The sequence below is a fragment of the Xenopus laevis genome, chromosome 6L (assembly GCF_017654675.1).
Source record: "Xenopus laevis strain J_2021 chromosome 6L, Xenopus_laevis_v10.1, whole genome shotgun sequence".
Lineage (NCBI taxonomy): Eukaryota > Metazoa > Chordata > Amphibia > Anura > Pipidae > Xenopus > Xenopus laevis.
In genome coordinates, this window is record NC_054381.1 from 41,204,239 (window position 1) to 41,232,037 (window position 27,799).

Below are 27,799 nucleotides of genomic sequence, written 5' to 3' on the forward strand. Positions count from 1 at the left end.
GTGTTTAAACAGGAGCTGCATCATCTTGTGTACATACAGATCACATTTGTGCAAAAAAAATAAAAAAAATGAAATACACTTATGTTTCTCCTACAGAATCTGCTGCACAGGCCGACTCACTTAGCACTGACACCTGAACGGACTGAGGATTTTGCCAGATGAGAAACTTGTGGTGTGATGGTTCAGCCATTTACCAGATTTTTTTTTTTTTTTTTAAACCTTGGGTGCCCATCTGCTCACCTAAAACTAGACTGTCAAGAGTTTTTATTCAGCAGCATCTGGGGGGCACAGGTGTAAGAAACAAAACCTAAAAAGCATTAGACTATTCATTTATAACCCACCACTAGAACTATTAAAGTTTACCTTTTTAAATGCTCAAGGCAGTAAGCCTTAGTGTGAGAAATGGACCACACAAACTGTGGCAGTTTTATCACATGGAATGATTCATCTGGAACACTGTTCTGGATAATAGTTGCGCTGTACTGCAGATTGTAGTTCAAAACCCAGACTTCTGTGTCAGTAATTCAGGAGTGAAGACATGAAGTTGTAATACCCAATGTTTATTGGAACAGAGACATCAAATAATGATCTCATTTAACAAACTATAATAAACACAGGCAAGCAACAAAGTTTCAGAAGAAAAACGGAAAAATTAAGTTGAACGAAAAATACAAAACCCAGGATTTGCAATCCAAAATAACTGATAAGTTAAACAAAATTGTTGCACTTTAACAGAACAGTGTAAGGGGCACACATTTAAAGCTGTGTAAGAGCAGTGTTTGAATACAGCCAAACTATTGCAGTAAAGCTGTATATAGAATTAGCCTTATATACAGGTAAAGAGCATTAACATGAGGCATTGATATTCTGCTTTTTACATCTGAATTTTCTATATGACAAGAGGTAAAATCAAAGGTGGGATAAACTGTACAATTAAAGTTGGGGTTAGAATTGTAAGCACAATACGTTTTGTACATGTTCATAACCAAGGACAGCAGCCAATATGTAAAAACGGGCAAAAAATTATATTTCTTTGGGTACAAAGTAATTCAAACGGCTTCATAAGAAACTCCTTAATGCTTACCATTCTAACAACTGAATGCTTAGAAAATGTGGGCAATGGGATGATTTTAAACTAACAAAAGTTACTCAATCCCAAAAGCCATTTTTCATATCCACTCATATGAAGATGTAACCACAAGTGTCTAAATAAAGTTTTTAGGTTTGATATTTTTCAGTAGGGGGGGAGGGAGTCTGTTCTTCAGTTACCTCTAAAATGAGCGCTACAATGAAGGACAGCAGTAGGAGGGGAGAGTTTTGAATAATGGTTTAATAAATGTATCACAGCCTAATCTTGTATTGTGTAAATACAAGAGCGTATGACATGTAGAAAAGCACTTTTCAATTAAGCAATTTGAAGAGACTAAGCCAACACAAAATCAGAAAAAAAATATGTTTATTGTACACTGCTTTTCTATATGCACAAAAATAGTTTCACAGCCCCCCTCCCAGTGTCCTTTTGAAGACCATAGTGGTTGGAGGGGAAAACCCCTGGCGATCAGACCAAATCATGGTTATACAGACACCAAATTTTCAAGTGAATGCATAGTTTGTATTTGCTTAGGTTTGCTAAACAAAAACTACAGCAATACAACTAATATTCACAGAACAGTACATTTAACAAAAATGCAAAAACTAAAAAAAGGGCTAAATCCAATAAGGTTAAAAAGCACATCCTGAAAGTCCTAATAGCGCCCTGCAATGAGAAAAAAAAAAAACCATTAGGTGACTGCATTCAACTTTTAAGCATTATATCAGTTTGCAGTTACTGTCCTGTGATTAGCATAGCATCCCCATTATAGTGAAGGGCAGCTACATAAACCTAAACCCTTTCAACAGATTGCCTTGCAGGACATTTTCTATTTAAATAACCTACGCTAGTTGTAAGACCAAAGGTGCAGTCTTCCTGGTCCAAAATCTAACCACTGTCTGAGGGTGACCAAGTGGCTGAATCAGATGCTGATCCATGAAAATATAGGAGGAAACCTAACCCTGCAGTGATTGTAAAGTAATCAAAGCTAAAGCTTAACGTTAAGCTAAAAACCTCAAAAATTTGAGAAGCAAAGCAGACTACACGCGTTCTAGCAAGTGATAAAAATAAGCAAACTGCACCAACAGTAAAATAAAACTTTCATGCTCTTCTGAATACTCACTTGGGCTGTAAGAACGTGATCGTGACCTGGACCTGTATCGGCTGTAATAAGGTGATGGGGATCGCCTCCTACAAATAAAGCAGAGATTAAATTAGATTGTTCATTATGTGGGCCAAAGACCAAAAGAGAAGTCACCTTAAACAACAAACTATGGGACTTCATGCTGCTACTGTGGACTGTTAAGTTTGCTGGCTAAATGAGGCAAAGCTTCCAAATAATGCAGCCTGTGCTCCCATGGCTTGTTTTGGGCAACTGCAACACTGCAGTTTGGTAAATTAACCCTTTTAGGTTATTCAATGTTGGAGAGCATTTGGCCAAATTCTTACCTTCACTAAACTAAATAAACTTGCCGTATAATTGCTTATGTTAACGATGCACAGGTGAAAGTACTAATATTGGCAAGCCATGTGAAGTATTTACCTGTACCTGTAGTCGTATTCATCATATCTGTCATAGCCCCGGTCATATCCCCTATCGGAATAGGAGTCACGACGGCGGCTGCTGCTGCTGCTGCTGCTGCCTCCTCCTCCTCCACCACCTCCTCCACCGCTGCTAAAAACAAGCGTGTCAAGTTAGCCATGCACCAGGGTTATGGCTGAAAAGTTCAGCAATACCAAATGATGTTAATATATGAAGTACAATTTAAATATGTTATGCATAATCCAATAAGGGAATGCTTTCCCAGTTCCACTGGCCCTATAAGAACAGGACATTATTCCAAACAATACAAAACAAATTGGCATTTTCCAATGAGTACACAATTAAACAGGTGTGTTGGAAGGTATTTAACTCAACATGAGTTAAATAAATGGGACTTGTGCAAACATTTAGAAAAATCTGTCTGTCCTAAAGTTGATCTACTGCAGTTTGCTAGAAGTGATTTGCACTAGTCAATGGCACAAGTCAACTCAGAAAGCAACTTACTGGGTGGGTCTTCCCATATATATGCCTGGCGTTGGGGTGTGTGCTCTTTTTGTGATGGAGTAGTCAACCCGGATTCTCCTGCCATCCAGTTCCATTCCATCTGCATGTTCCATAGCCTACAAACATTATTAAACAGGGACAGGTCATATGATGTTCTCTATACAGGAATCTTTAACTAGCAGCAAAAACCAGTTAGCCAAAATTGCTCAAGTAATCCAGATAAGTTGGTTGAACAAGGGTAAGTAAGTCTATCTTCTGGAAATGAGACATGCAGAGGCAGTCCATTGTGGAGGAGGTTAATGGGGAAGTAAAGAATCCCCTTTATTGCTGCTCTAACACCCGTACTGGCAAAAATCTAATTATACTCTTAAGACATGGCCAATGCAAATTGAGGGTCTCCCAAGCTGTATTATCCTTGCATATTTGGGGAATATTTGAAAAGGGTCAGTGTAGTTTAAAAATAAGTTGTAGTAAACGTTTGATGAACTGTAAAAAAAAAATCAAAGACCGAAAAGTACACATGCTGGTGTTTAACACTCACAATAAAACCACGTGCAAGCTACTCAAACATGAAGTTATGTCGCCATCTAGCTGCAAGAGTGCAGCAAAACAGGCAGTGCTAAAAAGGACAAGTCAGCCATATGTGGAACTTTACATAAAACATTTGAATCATTGGATAAAAGTGCTGGTAGCAGATAGCACAAGAATAAATGTCAACAACCATACAGCAAATAGCTCCACCTGCAACCCAATTCAAAGCGCTCCCACTTACTGAGCAAGTTAAAATTTACTTTTATAACATTTATCAAGTATTATTCCTTAAATTTTCAGCTACACAATCTACATTGGTGACACTTAGGCCAGCAATAGTTAGCAGTTGGAAAACCACATTTTAATGCGTCTAATCCCACAACGTGAGCTTCCAGCTTGAGGGTTAGAAGTTAGGGCCGTTTAGGACAGCTAAGTAGCAAGATGTTATTTCCATTATAATCAACTCTATAAAGCAGGGGTCCCCAACCTTTTCTACCCGTGAGCCACATTTAAATGTAAAATAAGTTGGGAGAGCAACATAATCATGCAAGATGTTCCTACAGGTGCAAAATATGAAATATTATTGGCATTTGGTAGCCCTTATGTGGACTTGCAGTGTACATGAGGCTCTGTTTCGCAGTATATTTGGGTTTTGTGCCACTAAAACTTGCCTCCAAGCCTGGATTTCAAAAATAAGTGCCTGCTTTGAGGCTACTGGGAGCAACATCCAAGAGGTTGGAGAGCAACATGTTGCTCACGAGCCACTGGTTGGGGATCACTGCTATAAAGGGATACTGTCATGGGAAAAGCTATTTTTTCAAAATAAATCAGTTAATAGTGCTGCTCCCGCAGAATGCTGCACTGAAATCCATTTCTCAAAAGAGCACACAGATTTTTTTATATTCAATTTCAAAATCTGACATGGAGCTAGACATTTTGTAAATTTCCCAGCTGCCCCAAGTCATGTGACTTGTGCTCTGATAAACTTCACACTCTTTACTGCTGTACTGCAAGTTGGAGTGATATCACCCCCTCCCTTTTCCCCCCCAGCAGCCAAACAAAAAGAACAATGGGAAGGTAACCAGATAACAGCTCCCTCACACAAGATAACAGCTGCCTGGTAGATCTAAGAACAACACTCAATAGTAAAAACCCATGTCTCACTGAGACACATTCAGTTACATTGAGAAGGAAAAATAGCAGCCTGCCAGAAAGCATTTCTCTCCTAAAGTGCAGGCACAAGTCACGTGACCAGGGGCAGCTGGGAAATTGACAAAATGTCTAGCCCCATGTCGATTTCAAAATTGAATATAAAAAAAATCCATTTGCTCTTTTGAGAAATGGATTTCAGTGCAGAATTCTGCTGGAGTAGCACTATTAACCGATTCATTTTGAAAAAAACATGTTTTCTGATGACAGGATCCCTTTAAAGATACCAATGTATTCAGCTCCTCACAGACAAGATTCAGTGACCTCAGGCAACAATTTGTCATCACTCCTGAAATGGAGTATGTTTTAACGGTGCAAGGAAATATGATGTTTTATCAAACTACACCTACACAACTGTTGTATGTTCTTGAATGCTTCAGTTCTCCCACTGCAGACCCCATGCATTAGCAGTGTGCCGACATATACAGGCACACACACCAAATAAGTTGCTCCATAGAGCAATTCACAGAACTAAGAATGTGACCAGTCATACGTAAATTAAGCTGAATGGTCTCTGTGATAGGGTAAAACTACATGGGCGATTTCGGTGCCAACAGACGCCATGCAACGAAACGCTGGCATCAAGTCGGATGTGCCGGAAATAAGGAAATAGAAATGTTGTAATGAAGTCGCATCGTGCATCCGACTGTCAGATGCAGACGCTGCACCAGTCGTGTCGGATGCTGCGACTACATCAAATTTCCTTCAACTAACCTCATCTTCGTCACATCCGACTTGACGCCAGCGTTTTGCTGCGTGGCGCCAGATCAGACCTAAATGGCCCATGTAATTCTAACCTTAGTAAACACAAATGTAAATGGTTAGGCCTTAGAATTCGCTCTGAATTTTTTGCATGCCTATATGTTCTTTTAAGAGGGTAGCACTAACTGTGCACATCTTCCTATATTTGTTTTATGTTTTACAGCGGTGGCAAAATGCAACAGCCAAAATTCCCAAACAACTTTATAAGACTAAGATGCTTGCTTCTAACAAAGATTACCTCTCTGGAATCTTCAATTCGTTCAAAGTAGACAAAGGCAAAGCCCCTTGATCTTCCAGTACGCTGATCATAAACTACATTGACACCAGCAAGGGGACCATAACGAGAAAAGACTTCTCTTATATCTCTTTCTGTTGTATATAAACTTAGGCCAAACACGCCAATACATAGATTGGGATCTGGGTTTGCCTGAAAGAAAACAGAAAGATGCAATTTACATTGTATGAAAACTGTACATATGTAACGGTCATTTTCAAGTAAAAAAAAAAAAAAAATGAAGCTCTTTTCTACATAGAATGCCATGCAGAAGTGTTCACTTACCCTGCTGCCATTATGTCTCCTTCGGTTGGACATAGGAGAGTGACTGCGGCTCCTTCGTCGCCTGTATTCTGGTGTGTAGGACCTACTCTTTGACCTCCTTTTGCGAGAGTGGGAACGGGAGCGTGAGCGGGAATATCGTCTGTGGGAATGCCTTCTAGATCTGGATCTTAATTAGAACAAAAACATAACTAATGTTTACTCACACCATCAACCCATCTATTTTGAAAACTTTTCATTGTGCTGTTATTTCTGTCATAATTAATTTTATGGAGCACAAAAAAAAAAAATTAAGTGCTACTAGTATGGCAAAACAAAATCATTCAACAACATCAAATGTTACGAGGTATATAATTAACTCATTTGTTTTAATTAACACAAGCACATTAGCAGTTCAGATACAATTTTAGAAACGCAACATTTTGGTTTAAAGTGCTCAGAACGGTGGCAATCAAAAGATCCTTAAGGGTCTGGCCACAAGGGGAGATTAGTCACCAGGTGACAAATCTCTTCGCAGGGACTAATCTCCCCAATCCGCCTTCCGCCAAGTAAAATTAAATCGTCTGGGGGCAGGCACACGGATAGCTTCGTTTTCCGAAGTCGCCCATAATTGCCTCACGAGGAAACTTCGGGTCGACTTGGAAAAATTTAGTGCTCCGTGTGCCTGCCCCCAGACAATTTACATTTTAGCCGGCGGAAGGTAGATAGGGGAGATTAGTCGCCGTGAAGAGGAGGAGATTTGTCGTCTGGAGACTAATCTCCCCATGTGGCCAGACCCTTAAGGTGGCCATAGACACACAGATCCTATCGTACGAATAGAGGATTCGTACGACTTTCGGATCGTGTATGACGTGTGCCGACATCTTTCGTCCGGCGGAGATCGGTCGTTTGGTCGATCGGTCAGGTTTGATTTTGACCCGACCGATCCCGCCGGAACCCAGGGCACATCATAATCTGATCGTTCGGCCATGCGGCCGAACAATCAGATATAGCCATGTTTGTGAATGGCATATCGGGGAAAGATCTGCTCGTTTGGCGATGTTGCCAAACGAGCAGATCTTTGCATCTATGGCCACCTTTAGAGTACACAATTGCTTTAATTTCATGCGAGTGGGATGCGCAGACAATAAGAATGGCATTGTCAGCCATAGACCATGAAGATATCACTTATTTGGAGCAAACCTGAAGTCACTTTACAGAGCCAATTAATTCTACATAGAAAAAAAAAAGATGCACACAGGAAAGTGTGTTTTGATTGGTCTCCGAAATTGCAAAGCACAGGTTACCAATCACAACATCTTATCCATGTCATGAACCAGATGTCCACTTACAAAAAGGCTAATAAGTGCTTGATATTCTTTATATTCAAAGCACCTTAAATAATTTCAGCAGAAGACTCACCTTGACTTGGACCTGGATCGGGAACGGGATTTAGAACGTTTGGAAGCCCTTGATGCACTACGGGATCTGGATCTGCTCTCAGATTTCACACGTGGTGCACTTTCAGCTGGTGACTTGGAACGTGATTCCTAGTAGAACACATTATATTAAAACTTCAGCAGTTTCTGAAATGCCTAGTTCTTTATACAAAAACATATAAACCTGGAAAACAAGGTTAGGTTATGGTTTGCTCATTTAAATCTCAAATGCCTGCACAAAACCCATTAACGTATTTTTCCCTACAAAAGTATCCTAGATAAACTAGATGACCAATGTTCTAGTATTAGATCATGCAAGGTATTAACTTTATCATACAGACACTGGAACATAAACCATACATTTACTTAACCTAGGACCCATTCATTCTTCCAGATTCTTTTAATTCTACTTCACTCTTGCTTTATACTTTTCTTCAATCTTCATTATTTTTCATTTTTCACCTTCGTGCATTCTTCCCCAATTCAAATAATTCATTAAGCATTATAAATATGCAAATGCTTCTATCTGACCAATCTTCTGTTCAAAAAAATTCCCCATTCAATTGATTTTTTCTGATCTTTAAAATTTTTCAAAAGCCTTCGTTTATCTTGCTTTATCTTCAATATTCTTGGAAAGAACTCTTCCATTTCTTCCCGAACATTAACCTTAATGGAAAAAGAACATTTAGTATATAGAAGCATACTGGGACTAACTCTGCTGGAGTATGGAATTTTAAGAGCTACAAATATCTAGCAGTATAAACAAGCCATTTTAGAGCCAATTACTTTTAAAATGATTTGGCTTGGTTTCATTCAATCTGACTGCCTGTACAGACAGACATCTGCCAGTATAGAAAGCCCACATCATGTAAGAATGCCTGTTTCGATCAACAGAAACTTCATATCCTCACTACAAGCAAATCAAAATGAAATGAACACTATGAGGAGAAGAACGATTTGCTTAAGTGTTATTTGAAAAAACAGCCATCCATTCTATTAGGATTCTGCTGCCAACTTAGCAATCTTATTTATAGATATGTTGTGGATATAAGTCACATGCAAGTTATGCACTTGGGTCATTTACTTTAGTACCAATAAAAAAAAAAAAAACCATCTACACCACCACCGCATACAGTTTGAACTTGTTCTACTTTAGGAAGTAGGAAACACCTTCACCACAATGAAAATATCCAGTGCTTGGCAAATAAAGATCAGGATTGTCAAATTGTCTGCAAAATGTTAAGTTACAGTGCCTTTTGGATTGCTCTCTTACTAAATAGCCTTTCATATGAAAGCCCAGTTAGAGGGAAATATCTAAGGCAGTAGCAAATCTCATTAGCAACAGGGCTGTACTTAAGCACTGAAAAGCAGATGACAAAGCTACTTCTGTAGAACCAATAAACAACTTGGCTAAATACAATCAATGAATGTATCCACCATAGCTACACAGAAGTTTAATACAGTACTACTTCAGAAGCAAACTGTTTTACACAAGTGTGGGGTAACAGAACATATTGTTTATATGAAGACTCTCTAAGGATTGTTATAGAAGGTAGTTAAGCTATACGCCATCATTTGTACTGTTCAAGAGAGAAGGTGCAGTGGTCCCCAACCAGTAGCTCGAGAGCAACATGTTGCTCTTCAACCCCTTGGATGTTGCTCCCAGTGGCCTCAAAGCAGGAGCTTATTTTTGAATTCAAGGCTTGGAGGCAAGTTTTGGTTGTATAAAAACCAGGTGTATTGCCAAACAGACTCCTGTAGGCTGCCAGTCCATATAGGGGCTACCAAACAGCCAATCAAAGGCCTTATTTGACATCCCCGTGGACCTTCTTATGCTTGTGTTGCTCTCCAACATTTTTTACATTTAAATGTGGCTCACGAGTAAAAAAGGTTGGGGACCCCTGCTCTAGCGACTGCAGCAGGGTTGGAAACCGTTGGAGCCTACTTGATTCACAAATGCAACGTGCTCTTTATTTCCAATTGAAGCTAAAACAGTACATAAAAAAATAGAGAAGTGCTTTGCAATGTTAATCATTTAAGTTTCTTTAAGAATTCCTACAATTTGGGAAAAGATTCCCCCCCCCCCAAAAAAAAAAATCTGTTGTGATCCAGACAAGTACAAGATGGAGATGCTAAACTGAGCTGTCATATGCTACACTGAGCTGTCATGCTACAGGGCTCACCAGTAGGGATGTAGCGAACTGTTCGCTGGCGAACTTGTTCGCGTCCGCCTAATGTTCGCATTTTGAGTTCGCGTTCGATTCGAATACAAATCGTTCGACCATTCGACCGCTAAAATCGAACGATTTCCATTCGTTCGAAAGATTTCCATTCGTTCGAACGATTAAAATCCTTCGAACGATTAAAATCCTTCGAACGAAAATCCTTCGAATGAAAATCCTTCGAATGAAAATCCTTCGATCGAACGATTAAAATCCTTCGAACGTTCGATTCGAATGAAAAATCCTTCGAACGTTCGAATTGAACGATTTTAGAGGGTGTTCGAAGTTCGCGAACGTTCGCATTTTTTGCCGGCGTTCGCGAACACCAAATCAGCAGTTCGCTACATCCCTACTCACCAGGAGCCATGCTTCCACATGATACTTCATTTGAAAGTTGCTGGGACAGTAAACTGGGCTGAACGTTTCAAAAGCTATGGAAAAGAAAACATGGGTCTTGGTAACCTATGCTTTGGGGTCTTGGTAACCTATGCTTTGCAACTGAACTATATGCAACTCTTTGCACGCCCCTGAATTTTACCAATCACTGACCTAGATAGTATTTACCCAAGGTTACAGCTTCACTGAACAGAAGAAACCATACGTTTAGGCAACAGCAGCTCGATTCAAGATTTTAACTCAGGAGACAAGTGTATAAAAAATGTGTATAAGCTGCAGTTAAACATCCCCTCCTCACTAAAATGTATCATGGAAAGTACAAAACAAGTCATGCTCTACTGGAGGTTGACATTTCTGCAGTCATCATCATCATCATCATTTATTTATATAGCGCTGTCAAGATACGCAGTGCTTTAGTCAAAAAACTTGCACAAGCGCCCATTAAGGACTGTGCCAAAATACTAGCATTACACTTTGAAGATGACAACGGGTATAAGCTGCACATTTAATAATAAGCCAATGCCCTGTCCAGACTAAGGTGGCCCACAAGGTCTAGTTCACTTCAGAATTTTAACAAGTGACCCATCAGGTCCCAGGAGGCCAGCAATACCCTAATACAACTCCAATGATTCACCCTTCTGTGTACATCCCATTCAGATTTTTAAACTAATCGATTGTTTAGTAAAATACAAAATGGTCAGTTTTCTCAGCGTAGTGCGAAGCAATTTCCCATGGCAGTAGGGAGGCACCAAATCAAAGCCTTTTTGTCAAGATTCATACAAATCTAAAGCTGGCCATAGATGCAAAGATCCGATCGTTCCAATCCTCAAACGATCTGACTTATCCCATCTCCCGACCTGCCACTAACCTTTCAGATCAAATAAAGTAGTAAAAGAACAGATCAGCCGAGTAATCATACGATAGTTATGTCCGACAAAAGCTGGTGACAGTCTCCCAGTTAAAATCATAGATACAGCAATACACAGAGATATTACAGCAGCCGACAGAAATCTTGTAACCTGTCCGATCGACTTAACGACCGATCGGCATGGCACAAGATGTTGGGACACTCCACACACAATCTGAAAATCGCATCTTTGCGACTATGGCCAGCTTTAGTGCCAGGTCAAACCCCAACTCTATACCAGAAGACGCCTATCCTCATGATTTTGCAACACTAAACATCACTGCAACATTTGATGCGTCAAACCCTGATGCGTTAATTCCTAACTATAGGTACCCACTATGGTAAACTCTTGTCACACCCCGGCCAGGGCAAAGTGCCAGATAAGTGATGTAGGTAGTGATGGCCAGCTTTAACTAGTTTGGGCAATATGTACTTTTTTTCCCTGACTCACCAGCTTTCAAAGAGGGTCACTTCCCCCCCCCCCATCTTAAAAACAAATGCTCTGTAAGGCTACAAATGTATTACTGCTACTTTTTTTATTACTCTTTCTGTTCAGGTTCTCTTACATTCATATTCCAGTCTCTTAACTCAAATTATTGCCAGGGTAATTTGGACCCTAGCAACCAGACTACCGAAGCTGCAAACTGGAGAGCTGCCAAAAAAAAAAAAAAAGCTAAACAGAAAAATGGAAACCATGGATATTTAAATAGTGCGATTCAGCAGAGCCGTTTTACAATGGGGGCATGAAAAGAAAGGAGACAAGCTTATATAATACAAAAGCCTGGTACTGCGCTCACTTATAGGTTATACTGCAATACCAGGCAACGCTGCCTTATGAGTTCAGAAACACTGAATGCACTGAGCATGTTCCAAACTAGTGTCAATGTAGAGAGAGTTTAAAGAAACCGTATCACATAAAAGTGAAAGTGTTTTAAAGGAATTAAAATAAAATATATAGTTGCCATCCACAGGTAAAACAGGTGTGTTTGCTATACAAACAAATATACACTATATAAACTAGTAGCTGTGTAGCCATGAGGGCAGCCATTCAAGCACAGGATTCACAGTAGATGGCAGATAAATTCTTAAGAATCCCATTGTATACTACAGAGCTCACATGTAATCTGTGGTGTATCCTGAGCCTTGTGCTTTTTCAGCTTTGAATGTCTGCCCTCATAGCTTCACAGCAGCTTGTTTATATAAACTACAGTAACTAGTTTCAGAAGCAAACACCAGTTGTACCAGTGCAGTAGTAGATTATATTTTCATTACTCCAAAACACTTTTGGTGCTACTGTTCCTTTGAGACATTGAAACCGTGGATTCATCCTGCAATATTTAAGCACACAAATGAACCTTTAACAAGAAACATGACAAGTAGTAAAAAGATAAGTATCTTACAGACAGAATTGACTAGCACTAACAGCCTTGTCACTACTCTAAGCATCACACGAGACAATTGGTACCAACTAATATTTTGGACAAAAGGGTTTATAGTGTGCCATGCCACCCACTGCTGATCATTAGGAACAAGTGCAATCAAAGGTGGCTGTCCAGTTCAGGCACCGCACTACTCCCCAACAGAATTTTGTAGCAAAAGTAGTATTGCTTCCCCCAACCAGAATGTTGGCTGTATTCGCCTGTGCCTCCAGTAGGGAAAACATTTCTGACCCAGGGCTTGGGTTGCTAGGAACAATATAGCACCACATCTCTGGCTTCTTACACAATTTATATGGCCAGGTAACTGCTCTGTCTGTTTCCTCAGCAAATATGCCTATGCAGGCTTTAAAGGAAGAGTTGAGTGTAAAAATACAAATTGGCTAAATAGATAGAATAGCATGTGCAAAATAAAATGTTTCTAAATGTTAGTTAGGCAAAAATGTAATGCATAAAGACTGGAGTGACTGGATGTCTAACATAACAGAACACTATTTAACAGAACCTGCTTTTCAGCTCTCTAACGGAATTAGCCAGTGACAATAAGGGGGGCCACATGGTACATAACCGTTCAATGAGTTTGCAATTGATTCTCAGCATTCAGCTCAGAGTCAAAAACAATTATGACCCATGTGCCCCCCCCCAAGTCTCTGGTTAGTTACTGCCTGGCAACCAATCAGTGGAAACCAAGAAAACTCAAAAGCAGGAAGTAGTGTTCTGGCTATTATGTTACACATCCAGTCACTCCAGTCTTATACATTACATTTTTGGCTAACTATTATATTTTTATTTTGCACAGTTTTTATTTTTAACACTAATCAATTGCTATAAAACCCAAAATTAAGGGAGTTGTAAGGCCATGTTTTATTAAATGTAATTTTAGAGTTAGGGCACACAGGCAGATTCAGGCATATAAGTCGCCCAGTGACAAATCTCCACTTCTTCGGGGCAACTAATGTCCCCGAACTGCCTTCCCTGCCTGCTAAAATGTAAATCCCCTGCAGGATGGGACTCAGATTCATTTTCCAAAGTTGTCCGAAGTTTCCTAGTCAGGCAACTTCGGGGAAACATATCAGTCCGGGTGCCATCCCGCCAGCGATTTACATTTAAGCCGTCAGGAAGGCAGTTCGGGGACATTAGTCACCTCGAAGAAAGGGAGATTTGTCGCCGGCGACTAATCTCCCTGAATCTGCCTGTGTGCCCTGACCCTTAAACATTAGCAGCCAGTAGCACATGCATGGAGTCCTGAGAGAGAGGGAGGCTATAAAGTGTTCCCAGACACAGCAGAAGCGGCTGCAGCACAAGGACATGTGCACTGATTAAGCCTATAGATGGGTGTAGAGAAATGTTCGTTCACCTTACGTGCTAAAACGTCATATGTGGTAATTAAAGTGTTAAGGGAGGGTATAAGACACTTGTCTATGCGCCAGACACTCGCTCCTTCCCCGCCTGTCTCGCAGTCACGGCAGCCATTTTGTGCCAGACAGACCTGCCGATTGTAGCGTTTGGTTTGGCTCACACACAGCCTCCATTAAACACATGATAATAAGCCCAATAACCTCACTGTTCAACAACTCCACGATTACCCCACCAAAAGTATTAGAAGATGCATGCGGATTACACAAAACCGGAGCAAGTAGGTGGACGGGAGGAAACCCATCCTTAAAATACTTAACTCGTGAGCCCTAGAGACAAAATACTTACTCGTCCCTCCACTTCGCTCATGGTGATTGACTTCAAGAGCAAACGTCGATACGGAATAGACTGGTGTAGGTGCAGCGCCCGATGCGTCCACTTCCCAGCGAGCGCTTAAGTCGCCCTTCGGCTCCGCAAAGCTCCAGACAACTCTCTGCTCTAAGCGACCACTCAAAATGGCGGCCGCTGCACTTTCTCGCGGCTCATAAGGCAGAGCAAAGGGGAGGAGCGTGATGTAACTGGAGCCGAAGATTGCGTCTCCTCACAAAAGAATTAAGACAAAAAGACTGGAGAGGACGGCGTTATACAGCACAAAGCGCTAGTTGGCTTCATTAAAGAAACAGTACCATCAAAAAATGAAAGTGCTTTAAAGTAATAGGAATATAATGCAGGGTTGTCCTGCACTGTTAAAACTGCTGTGTTTGCTTCAGAAAAGCTACAATTGTTTATATAAATAAGCTGCTGAGTAGCACAGGGGCGATCCTGGCCCCTCCGCCGCCTGTGCTGCTGCCCCCTCCCCCGGCAATTCGCTCTTAAAGTACCAGGAGCAGCATTTTTGCCGCCCCTGGTACCTAGTGGGCCTCAACTCGCCTCATTGGCGAAGCACCCCTGGTGTAGCAGTGGGGGTAGCCATTCAAAGGAAAAAAAACTCAGGTTACACATAAGATAGGCTCTGTAGAACATAGTGTTATGCGTTATCCGCTATTTAACCTGTGCCATGAAGCCATTTTTCAATTTCTGCCATTGCTACACAGCAGCTTGTTTATATGAACTATAGTAGTGTTTCTGAAGCAAACACATCAGTTTTACCAGTGCAGGGAAACACTACATGATATTTTCATTATTTTAAAACACTTTAATTTTTTGGTGTTACAGCTAACACACAGGGCTGTATTTGGGTCACACGACGTATCCAGAGGAAGTGACGTCAGTGCGCCTTGCGTGTTACGTCACTACCGCATTGTTCCTTGAACCCTCACCCCCTCAGCTCCGTCACCGTATTTACTATGGAAATCTGTGGCGGAGGGTTTATATATAAATATGGCCCTTCTAACACACGTTACATAGTATGTTTTCATTGTGTTGGAACAGACAGTTTCAATTCTAGAGCTGGAGCAGTTTCTGCTTTTACAGTTTGTACAATTTTGGTATCAAACTATTTATCAAATTCCTTTCAAGAAATTCAGTTTTTATTAAGCAGTATTTGTTTATACATTTCTGCTTGGCTACCAGCATGACGCTGCAGACCTACAACTCCCACGTCCCTCCCACCATCCCCCGTGAAGTTGGCTGGTGCTTTCACTAGTCAACAGTATGTAGTGCTATAGGCTGCGGGGTGACATTTTGGCAACATGTTACAGAAAGAGAAAAAAGGGGCTGTTTAGTTGAGCCAAAGTTTGGGGCCATTCTGCATTTACTTATGAAAGTGTGTGTGTGGGGGGGGGTCGCTGAATAGAAATGCATGCAGTGAGCTATAGCAATTGTAGCACAGTGCTTGTTGCTAGGCGGTTCCATTACACATATACAAAGGAGAGTCTGGAAGGAGAATTGGGGAACATGTAGATAAATAAGCTGGCTGAAGGGCGGGAAGTGCAAGAGCTGTGAGTGGATAAATAAAGAAACATTAGGGGTTGAGAGAAAGGTTATAAATAAACAGATAGGGAATTCTTTGTTTAGTATTGTATTGCAGATTAAGTAAAACCAGCCTGTAATAAAATTTGAGGGGGAAGGATTTTCAGAGTGTTACCTATTCTTACATTTAAGTCTATCTGCATATGCTACATATATTTGCTATTTATTAAATATTTTTATTAGGGATGCACTGAACCCTGGATTCAGCTCGGGATTAGGCCAAATTTCAGAGGATTTGGACAAATCCAAGTGTGTCTGGCCGAACCAAATAGAAACCCTCAAAGGGAATCTGTCATGATTTTTATGGTGTAGATTTTATTTCTAAATAACACTGCTTACACTGCAAATAATTCACTCTACCATGTAAAATTTAATTTCTGAACCAGCAAGTGTATTTCTTTAGTTGTAATATGGTGTGGACTGTAGGCAGACATCTCAGGTCAATTTGCCTGGTCATGTGCTTTCAGAAAGAGCAAAAACTTCCTCCTACTCAATGTAACTGAATGTGTTGCAGTGGGACCTGGATTTTACTATTGAGTGCTGTTCTTAGATCTACCAGGGAGCTTTTATCTTGTGTTAGGGAGCTACTATCTGGTTACCTTCTTTCATAAAAGATCCGGATGATCTTTTATGAAAGATCTGTGATTCTGCCAAATCCCAAAATAGTGGATTAAGTGCATTATGTCCTGAGCAATAGTGGCCATACATTGGCTGATATAAGACTGCCCTTCCAGATTGAGTCAGTAGCATTTTGGCCTGCGTATAAGGGCCTTGCTTTAAAAATAAAAATATAATGTAAGAGCTAGTATTGTTTGCAAACATCTATTAAAAAAGCATCAGTCTTGTTGCCTGTGTATGGTGTGCACACGATTGCCTTCTGACATCTGGTCTAAAATAGGCTGTGCAGGTTTACATAACATCAGACGAGTTTCTCATCAGAGAGTTGGTATAGTCCTCGCCCATAGGTCCACATATGCTTACAGAATGATCTGATTGTTCGGTCCAAGGCCAATTTGGCTTTGTGTATTACATGCCGTTTGTTGACCTCACCACAACAAATAGATAATTAAATGTGTGGCCAGCTTTACTTAAAAAAACAAGTGCATACATATGGCCACCAGGAGTTATCAATTCCTGACGGGAGCAAGCAGGAAGTGCTCACATTCTGGATATTTATTAGGTGATCGATTGTAATCACTTTCATTTTCTCGATTTTACAAGAACTATTTTTAGGATCATGTTTAAACAATTTTAGTTAGTTCAAGTTTGCCAATTTAAATGAAAGAATATGTTTCCTAACTTATTCTCACACTAGGGTTGACACCTTTTTTTTGTGGCATCATACTGGCCTTTCGGTGGGTGCTGACATCACTTGGGAGTGGGTTGATGATGTCACATAGCAGGGACATAGTTGAGCTGGCTATTTCATATTTACTGGCCAGTATCGGTAACAGTACTGGTAAAATGTATTTGTGTAGGACTCACCAGTCTAGCCAGTGATCCTCCATGCTGCAATGTGTTAACAAGCCCTTGGCAGCCATTATAAATGTGAGCAACCACTATATAAAACACCTGTGGCTGCAATGAGCTGGGTGCCTTTCGAGCAGGTCCAAGATTTTAACAACCACTTATCTAACCGTATTTCTTAAGGGGCCGACCAGACGGCCATGCGGTCCTAGCGCCCGCCTACACCTCCCCTTCCCAGCGCGCCGGCGAAAAAACGCACACGTCCCCATAATGCGGCTGGGCGGAATGCCGACCCTATTTTTTGCCGCCCTAGGCCCGGGCCTAATCCGGACCTGGGTGGCACAGATCAATCTGTCATCTACACTACCAAAAACTGGTTTAGTGATAACAATATACTTCCTTTTTATAAGACTGGGTCACCTTCAGAGGCGGAAAGGTGTGTATATTGTCCCAGACCTGGTAAAATCTTGATTGTAAGGGGGGTCCCACCGTGTAAAGAAAGTTACATAAATTGCATATTGGGATCTGTTTAATGAACTGAGAGTTATCTCCTACACAAAGTTTTCAGCAGCGGAATAACTAGTTATTGGGCCCCCTAAATATCCACAAATTTGCATAATTTATGGAAAAACTTAAGTTACTCTTGTATAAACTTATGTAAATTTGATATCAAGCAATGATGAGGCATAGCAATGTAGCAGGATGGGCAGATGAGTAGAAGTTAAACCTAGGGCTACATATACTGACCCTAGTCAACTGACTTATGAGTTCATTATTATTAGAATATTAATAAGAACTACTTATTGTAACATCAGTTGTTTATATTTGGATCTGAATTATATGAGCATCTCCTACATGAACCTTTCAACAGTGGAATAACAAAAATTCCCAAAAATTGAGAAAGCCAGTTGGATGACTAGCGAAACAACTTCAAGAGAAAAAAAACCAGCAAGTTGATTTTACCTTTTGCAATAGATATGTTTCTCAGCATTCTTTTTCTCATGGGACCTAGATGACGTCTGAAAGATTGGTTTAATTAATTAAATGTAATTTTTAAATTGGATCCATTTTTAATTGATTATACACTTAGTGTACTCCATTTCCAAGTTTGTAGCCAACTCCTTCAGTTAGAAATGTTATAGCTACAATCACATGATTCAAATCAACTTATTCTAAAAAAGTGAGATATTTGCATTCTACAGTGGTCCTATTACATTTTTTTTATTTTGTGATACAGTTATGGAATCCATTATCCAGTAACCCGTTATCCAGAAAGCCGGAAAGGCCGTCTCCCATAGACTCCATTTTATCCAAATAATCCAATTTTTAAAAAATGTTTTCCTTTTTCTCAGTAATAATAAAACAGTACCCTGTACGTGATCCCAACTAAGGTTTAATTAATCTTTATTGGAAGCAAAACCAGCCTATTGGGTTTACATGATTTTCTATTAAACTTGAGGTAATAAGATCAAAATTACGGAAAGATCCTTTATCCCGAAACCCCCTGGCACTCTGTATTACAATAGACAATTATCCATTTGTTTGTTTTTTTAGAATTAGTTTCAGCTTTTGTCAAATTCCTTTCCAGTTTAGAATTTAAACTGTTTTCTGGTTACTAGGGTCTCTGTGGCCCTAGCAACCACAGTGGTTTGACTGAGCTGTGTAAATTGGAGAGGGTTCGTAAAAATAACAGATTTAGTTTTAAGTAGTTTACATCATACTGCAAACTTGCCCTTTTTGATTTCCTGATTAGCTAATATAGGAAGGGACATAGGGAATGGTAGCGACTAGTTCCTATCTAGCCGCTACCCATAGTGAATCGCTGCCCTGCGCAAATAAAACTCCCCCCTCCCTCTCAGTTGGCTGCAGGAAGAGTCGCGCTCTGTGGAGAGTAGGGGGTGGGCATGCGTTGGCCAATCAAAGCTTCCCTTGCAAAGTAACTGTAGCTAGTAGTTCAGCGGACCCAATCGCTGATAAGCTCTTATTTTTACCCCAGAATGTCGGCCGTCGCTTGTGTGCACTTTTCATTGTTCAGCCTGTAGTCAGTGAGCTGCTATAATGTACGAGGGGTTTGGAAGTGTCGCACAGAGATGTCAGGACGGCGCTGTCTGAGGGCAACACCCAAACTGATGAAGCGGACTCTGCACTGGCGGGACCGGGTAAGCCACCCACTGGGAGCTAAACCATGTTGCTCTTGTACTTGGAGACGGAGCCTAGTGGTACCTACACCATATCAATAACGAGGGCTGGCTACATGCACTCCATTACATCTATCAGTCTCCTGTGCTGCTCAGTGAACATACTGTGATCACGCGACAAGCTTGGCTAGCTATTAAACTAGCCACTGTGACCAATACGATATGTTTCCTATGAGGATCCGCTAACCCTACTATTGGGCATTACCCAGTCACAGAGCCTCTCACATCTGCTGATAGCTGCAGTCATTTTGTTTCTGGCTGCAACACAACAAACAGGTTGCCCCCCCTCCAGATTCAGCCATTCTGCTCGCCATCTTTGTAGCCATTCTAAGGAACTTGACTGGCACTGACTTGTGGGCAGGGTCGCCATCAGGGGGGGATGGGGGAGAGTTGTAGGGGGCCCCGAGGGTAAGTGGGGCCCGGCCACGCCACACTTACTTGATTAGCTGTGCCCCCATCTTTCTGAGAGCTGCTAACTTTGGGAAGGCATGGACGTTTAAGGGACCCTGGCCACCAATTTTCTTATAATGTGGGGGGGGGCACCAATTTTTTTTCCCACATGTGGGGTTCTAGCCACCAATATTTTATAATGGGGGGGCCCCTGGCCACAAATGTTTTTTTTTATGGGGGGCCCTGACCACCAATATCTTTTTATTTTTTATTAACATGTGGGAACCGTAGCCACCAATAATTTTTTTTACTGTGGGGTGGGGAGGTCGGACCTGTAGATGGGCTTGCGTTGGGGGCAGCCCAGGGGCCCAGGAAATTTAGTCGTATGGGGCCCTGCGATTTCTGATGGCGGTCTTGCTTGTGGGTATACATCAGGGTGTCCAAACTTTTCGCAACGAGGGCCAGATTTAGTGAGGTGAAAACAGTGGTTGCACGTCCCGTGCCAGGGTCCGCTCCCCTCTAGTTACGTTACTGGGTGAAAATGTGTGGGGGCCAGATCATTCAGCCTGACATTCTTTGAGCTATTAACATCATTTAAACAAGGGATCGTGTAGCCGTAACAGTAATATTTGTGCACATTAGTGAAATGATCTGCCTAGAAGAGCCGCAAGAGCGGCGCATCACTACGTGCCAGTACGTGTCTATTGCTAACACCTTCAGCACACAGACAGCAGTATAGACCAAGTGGCAGATCATTTCACTGATGTGCCAAAATATTACTGCTACGCGATTCCTGATCGCACTGTGCTGGCTGACCGCATTATTATTAATTTCATGATGGAGGCTGAGAGCCGGTGTAAATTTGAAAATGGGCCGCAATCGACTTTTGGACATGCCTGGTATACATATTTTAATTTTACTCCATTATTATTATTTTATTAGGGCTATTATTTTTTTTATACAGCACTAAACATATGAGTCAGAACAAGTATCTGCACGTAGAGTAAACATTCGGTGCCTGGGTACAGGAAGGTAATTTGTCCAAGGCCCCATACAGTTGGGGCAGAGATTTCGTTTAGGGCGACTTCGTTTTCCTTGTGAGACAACTTCAGGTGACTCCGGAAAACGAAGCGCTCAGAGTGCCATCCCGCCGGCGATTTAGATTCTAGACGATGGGAAGGCAGTTCAGGGAGATTAGTCGTCCGAATAAAAGGGGATATGTTGCCGGGCAACTAATCTCCCCCCGAATCTCCACGTGTGTCTTTCCTTAGAAGAGAATTTGCAACATTTCTGTTGAGAACCGCTATTTGTATTAATAAATATGCAGCATGAGAACGTTCCGCTGTATCAATAGAATTATTGAGCAGTATCAGGTATTGTATGGCAACATTAGGACAAGACTGTTGGGTGTTTAGAAGCTGTAGTTTTTACCTACCAACTAAAAGACCATAGGTTGGACTATATATGCATCAGAACTAAAGCATTTGGATCTGTCTGTACCCTCATAACATTTAAGCTGGCCATAGATGCAAAGATCCGAACGTACGAATCCTCGGTTCGTACGATTGTTGGAGCATGTGTGGAGAGTCCCATCATTTTTGGTACCACGGAGATCGGTCGTTTGGTGATTGGACAGGTTAAAATATTTCTTTCGGCTGCCGATAATATCTCTGCATGTATTGCCGATCGGACGATTTTCAGTGGGAGACTGTCACCAGCTTTGTCGGACATAACTTTCGTACGATTGCTTTCAGGGGCAGAACGTCGGCTGATCTTTTACTACTTTATGTGATCGGAATGGTTAGTGGCAGGTCGGGAGATGGGGAAGTCCAACAAGTTTCAGTCGATCTTTATGTCTTCTCATTGAGAACAATGTAAATTGCCAGCTACTTCATACACAATGCTACTTGAAACGCCTGTCATCCCAAAACGCACAGAGACCTTTTTTTGACCAATTTATTAGAAATTGCAAGCCCATTCAGAAGTATTAAAATCTAAGATTGCAAAACACACAGGGAGATAAGTAGCCGCGATAGTATAAGCTTTCTCTAAATTCTGTCTTCATGCAGGAGTTGGGTGTCAGATGAATGATCTTATATATCTTAATGGGGGGGGGCTCGCTACATGCAGAATTTGTGCAAAAAGACAGTTATTTTGTTTGTACTGCAATCCGTTATTTGAGTGAGCTCTAATTCATCTGCTAGGAAAGGGAGCCCCCTATAAGATATATTGGATCATTCATCTGACACCTAACTGCTGCATGAAGACAGAATGAAGAGAAACAGATGCTGAGAGAGGAATAGTGAAGATAAACTTGATTATTTCAGAAGCAATGTATTTAGAAAGTATCAAACATCAGTATGAGGAAGCTTATATTAAATTTTCATTTTCAATGGTTCCCCCTTTAATAGTATCCAGATCATTTTCCAGTCTGACAAAATGTTTTCTCATATCTGGTAGGTTCCACCCCTTTACAGATAGGACTGAGAATTCTCCCATGAAAAGCAGGACAGTTGGGAGGTATCATATTACCTGCAGAGAACCTGATAAGTTGTTTGAATACAGGTGGATTTGCACTTTGTCACGACCGGGAATCAATGGAATGCGTAGGCTTTTTACACACTGACAGTATGAGAAACACTTTTAATGTAATATACACTATAATGCTATATTATACTTTAATGCATTGCCTACCTGTTATTGTTAGGTATCTACAGATAAGCATCAGGCACCACGAGAGTCATTTCCAGGATGATCTGCACAGACAGATTTGACTGTCACCGCTTTTTGTGAATCCTGGGGACACACCTGATTCCTGACATCTGCTGAAATCATGATTTTTAACGTTTTCAAGAAAGTCTGTCTCACAGAAACTGAGTATTTTACTCCTTGCTTTTGGATTCGTCTGGGGACTGATGTTGCTGCGCTACACGTTCCAGTATCCGAGACACCAGAGCAGCGAGGAGCTCAGAGATGAAATATTAGACTTGAGCAGAAGATATGTCAAAGCTTTGGCTGAGGAGAACAAAGATCTAATGAATGGTGGAAATGGAGGCTCCATGGCAGGATATGGTAAGCTATAAAGCAAACCTATTCGTATTTCTCATGTATACAGTGATGTAATTATTATAGTTATTAAATTGTTAGTGTTTAGAAACTGCAAATCTAAGCAAAGTTCCAATATACTTGTATATTTATTGAAAACATTTCATCTCTTTTCCAGCTGTTTGCAAACGTAATGGTTCTTGGAAGTAGTATCTGTTATAAGACCTGGAGGAGAACTTACCTCTGCTATATTGTTTCAAGAGATAGAACTAAAGAAGAGAAAAGGATAAACATATTTCTTTCTAATGCAATTACAAATAGCCTTAAAATCAATTATTGTATATTGACAAAATGCTTTTAATTACATTTTGTATCATTATGCAAACAAAAACATGGGTGGATTTAGTTAAATAATTCATATTTTCTATTTTAACGCGCAAAAGGTCATTGATGTGTTACCCGTTCTACCTTCCATTGTTGCCTCTGTAATCAGGCGAGTTTGTTTAATTAAGAGATAATGAGCTCTGTGTAATCACAGCTGTTATATGTGTCACACAACTACTGGATAGGGTAGAGGTCATTAAGAGATCCAACAGTCGTGTCGCTTCGTATCAGCGTTGCGACACCATGCAACAATTCTATCTCTTACCTTATTTTTGTCACGAGTTTTGTCGCAGCGCGTCGGATCGTGCCAAAATCGTTCGTGTAGTCCTACCTGTAGCAATTTAATTTGTCCATGTGGTTTCATTTTTCGTTCCATACTAATGAATTTTTTAAAAAAAAAAAAAAAAAAATTGGTTACTAGTCTTTTAACTCTCTTCATCCCACAGTTTCTCCAAAGAACCAGGAAAGTGGAAACTAAAGTACTTTACTTTTCACTGTCTGGTACTTACTTTTTGTTTTATTGTTTAATTATGTTTAAACGCTAATCGCTAAATGCTAAAAAAAAATTGGTATTTTGCCCTTTAAGTCTTCGGTTTTCAGTCTGTTTTGGTGTAAACCCCCCTTTGCGGTTCAACAGTTGGTCTGGACCCTTCTTATCCAGGTTTCAGTTTGGGATTCGGCCAAGATTTGGCCCTTTTCAGCAGAATTTGGCTGAATCCAAGTGCCTGGCCAAACCAAATCTGAACCCAAAAAATTGTGACTTTTCAAAAATTCTTCACCCACTCACTGCACATGTGGTTTCTCTTTCCCCCCTAATTTACATATGCAAATTAGGGTTAGGATTCAATTCAGGATTCGGCAGAATCTTTCACAAGGGGTTCAGGATTCGACTGAATCTTATAATAGTGGATTTGGTGCATTCCCATTTATTTTCCCATGACAAAATACAGATATAAGAAAACATTCTGTGAGCCATTCATCCATAGTTAACAAGAATGACTAGATCAGCACACAAGCCTACATCCCTAAATTCAGCCAAGCTAAGTATCTGGCAGTATCTAGGAATACTACCGTACCCGAATTTTACCTGACCTTCAAGCTGGGACCTCCAAGGAGTGCCAACCACGCAGTTTGGGTACCACTGCTGTAGGTCAGCGTATATTTTCTTATTTAACATTATGCAGTGATGATTTTGACGGCTTGTTTCCTTTTCATACATTTATAGGGCTACTTTACAACTGTAATATATTCACTATTTGCTCGAGGCCTAGTATAACATATTCTTAGTACCCTGAGGCTATTGCTTCTTTACAAGGATATAAATGTGATTAGATACTAGTTCTTTCTTTAAATAAGTCTTGCATCATAGCCAAAGTATGTTTGCTGGAGCCCACAGTGCCTTTGCTATTTCTGTTTTTATCCTCTTAGGATTAAAAGAAAGTGTTCTCATAACTAAGCTGTTAGAACACATCTTTTATTTAATCTGCGCTCTTAACTACGGTCTGGCTTGCATGCAGTGAAGTGTTTGCAGAAACTCACCCTCACACACAACTTGAGTGCCAGGTTAAAGTAAAGTATGCAGACGACCTGCCCAACTGATAAAGCATTATACAAATATTGTACACTTCAAATAATTAACTCTACAATATAAAAGTTGATTACTGAACCAGCAAGTGTATTTTTTCTTTTTTTAGTTGTAATATCGTTGTTTAAGCAGCCATCTCAGGTTTTTTAGCCTGGTCACTTTAGGATGGAACTGCTTTCTGGCAGGCTGTTATTTTACCTACTCAATGTAACTGAATATGTCGCAGTGGGACCTGGATTTTACTATTGAGTGCTGTTCTTAGATCTACCAGGCAGGTGTTATCTTGTGTTAGGGAGCTGCTATCTGGTTACCTTCCCCATGTTCTCTTGTTCGGCTGCTGGGGGAAAGGGAGGGGGGTAATATCACTCCAACTTGCATTACAGCAGTAACAAGTCACTGGAAGTTTATCAGACCACAAGTCACATGACTGGGCAGCTGGGAAACTGCCAATATGTCTAGCCCGGTGTCAGATTTTTTATATTTAATTTTGAAATCTGTTTGCTCTTTTGAGAAACGGATTTCAGTGCAGAATTCTGCTGGAGCAGCACTATTAACTGATGCGTTTTGAAAAAAAAAAATACTGAATATTGTAAAGAATAATATATATCGTACTTGTCTGTTCTTCTAATGCCTTATTTCGCTTCTTTTTCTTCATAGCTGACTTGAAGAGAACAATTGCTGTCCTTTTGGATGATATTCTACAGCGGCTTGGAAAGCTAGAGAACCAAATTGGACTACTTTGTAGTGAACGGATCATCCAATAATAGCACCAATAGCACAGGTGGAAATCCTGTCCCACTAACTACAAGTAAACGTGTGAATACGTCCGCAAATAAGAGATAGCAAGAGAGTGCCATTCTGGTTATTTCATCAGGCTGAGTACATCTTACGTGCTACGAAATTGGCATTTCTGGCTAGATCTGTGCTTTATTTTGGTTTGCCAAGTAAGCAGCTATAGCATATAATGCAATACTCAACTGTTTTATCGGCGGCACTATAAGAACGCAGAGAATATCGGCCATTTTAAGTTTATAATAGATTTATTTTTCCCCTTATCTTTAAAGTAAGTTTTCTAGAAGTGAGTTTGGAAGCATTGTCCTAGAGATTATATACCTTAGTACTCTAAATTAAAAACAAAAACCTATAATATAATAATATACTAGAATATTATATTTTGGCAACATCGAAAAATTTATGTTTTGAGCTGGAGGTTTGACCCAAAGAATGTATTTATTTGCACTATTTGTTAGTAAGACTGTATATTCATTGCTGTAAATAAGATTATTTATGCAGACGCTTGACAAAAAACATAACATACTACAATTATTCCAATGGTTATTGCTGGGTTTGAGGATATTATTTGAAACCTCAAAAACATACAAGAAAATCACCCTCAGTTCTGTGTATAGTTTCTATGATTTAAGTCCTTATAGGAAAAGTTTGCAGTTTTTATGGAAACAAAAACCTACTTGAATTGAAGAAGTTGTTGTGAAAGAGAAATTTATTTCCCTCCCTAAGTGATAGATCGACAGATTTCCTGAGGCAGTTGTGTTGGCCTTCCATGTACAGAAATTGTACTTGGGAAACACTTAGGGCAGATGTATTAAGGGTTGAATTGAAAATTATAATTATATATTTTTTTATGGTCAAATCTCTCAAATTGGAATGGTGAATTTTCCAAACTCGATTCATTGTTTTTAATTAAAATTTCTAGATTTATCATACTCTGGCCCTTTAAAAACTCATGGTCATAAATAGTCAAAACTGAGATAGAACAACTGTGGCAGATGATAAAATTCCTGATTGGCATTTGTACATTCGCTAGTCGTTAGCCGATTGATTCCTTTTCCTTATAAACAATCTCATCTCCAAGGATGCGCTATTGTTCTCGTTCCTAAACTATGGGGGTTATGTAATAAAGGCACTAAGTTTGCCAGTAGCAGTAACCATAGCAACCAATCAGCAGGTAGCATTTACTGGTCACTGTTTAAAAGCAATCATCTTATTGGTGCATGGGTTACTGCTCCTGGGCAAACATAGTGCCTTTTTTTACATGGGCAATGGAGTCTTATCACGGTTCATCTTTTAAACAATCACATCTTCACTTAAGAGCTGTGGCAAGCTATGCTGTTGTTTTTCCTCTACACTAGAAAAATGCTGGCAGACAAAAGGCAGATATGGCTGAAACCAATGCAATGTGTGCATCAACAGGTGAAGCAATGCTGCCTGTCACCTGCATCCACCACGGTGGAAATTTTTTGGGCAGAAAAGATGGGTGCTGCATTTTCTGTGCACAGGCATATTTCAATGTAACCTGTCTTATTCAGATATGGTGGCGGAAAAAGCATAGCAACCAATAGGCTGTGCATCTGGAAAAACACTATCCATTGTGTGAGGGCATACATAAGATAATAATACTTGCTTGTGTAACTAGTAGGGGCTAGGCACTTGTATAAACTAGTCTTTCAGCTCTGGTGTAGCAGTAAGACAGTGGTATGATGATTTTCTCTTGTTTCATATGTTACATAGTTAAATTGGGTTGAAAAAAGAAAGTCCATCAAGTTCAACCCCTCCAAATGAAAACCCAGCATCCATACACACACCCCTCCCTACTTTTAATTAAACTTCTATATACCCATACCTATACTAACTATAGAGTTTAGTATCACAATAGCCTTTGATATTATGTCTGTCCAAAAATCATCCAAGCCATTCTTAAAGGCATTTAACTGAATCAGCCATCACAACATCACCCGGCAGTGCATTCCACAACCTCACTGTCCTGAACTCATTTGAAGCAACGTAGGGGGTTCTTCACAAAGTTCTTTT

The 27,799-nt window shown here is 40.4% G+C and overlaps 1 protein-coding gene and 1 pseudogene across 4 annotated transcripts; one reads left to right on the forward strand and one right to left on the reverse strand.

The window, feature by feature from the left end:
- Positions 1-1,439: 1,439 nt before the first annotated feature.
- On the reverse strand, positions 1,440-14,468 carry tra2a.L (transformer 2 alpha homolog L homeolog). 4 transcript variants are annotated; one of them, XM_041565274.1, is made up of 8 exons: positions 14,279-14,468; positions 7,597-7,724; positions 6,199-6,364; positions 5,878-6,066; positions 3,138-3,253; positions 2,640-2,762; positions 2,214-2,281; positions 1,440-1,756 (listed from the first exon to the last, which is right to left on the reverse strand). In XM_041565274.1, exons 1-8 carry the CDS (start codon positions 14,297-14,299, stop codon positions 1,746-1,748), a joined length of 822 nt encoding a protein of 273 aa, XP_041421208.1. In that variant the 5' UTR covers positions 14,300-14,468; the 3' UTR covers positions 1,440-1,745.
- An 8,328-nt stretch (positions 14,469-22,796) lies between these two features.
- Positions 22,797-26,001, forward strand: LOC121394453 (annotated as a pseudogene).
- The last annotated feature ends 1,798 nt before the right edge of the window (positions 26,002-27,799 follow it).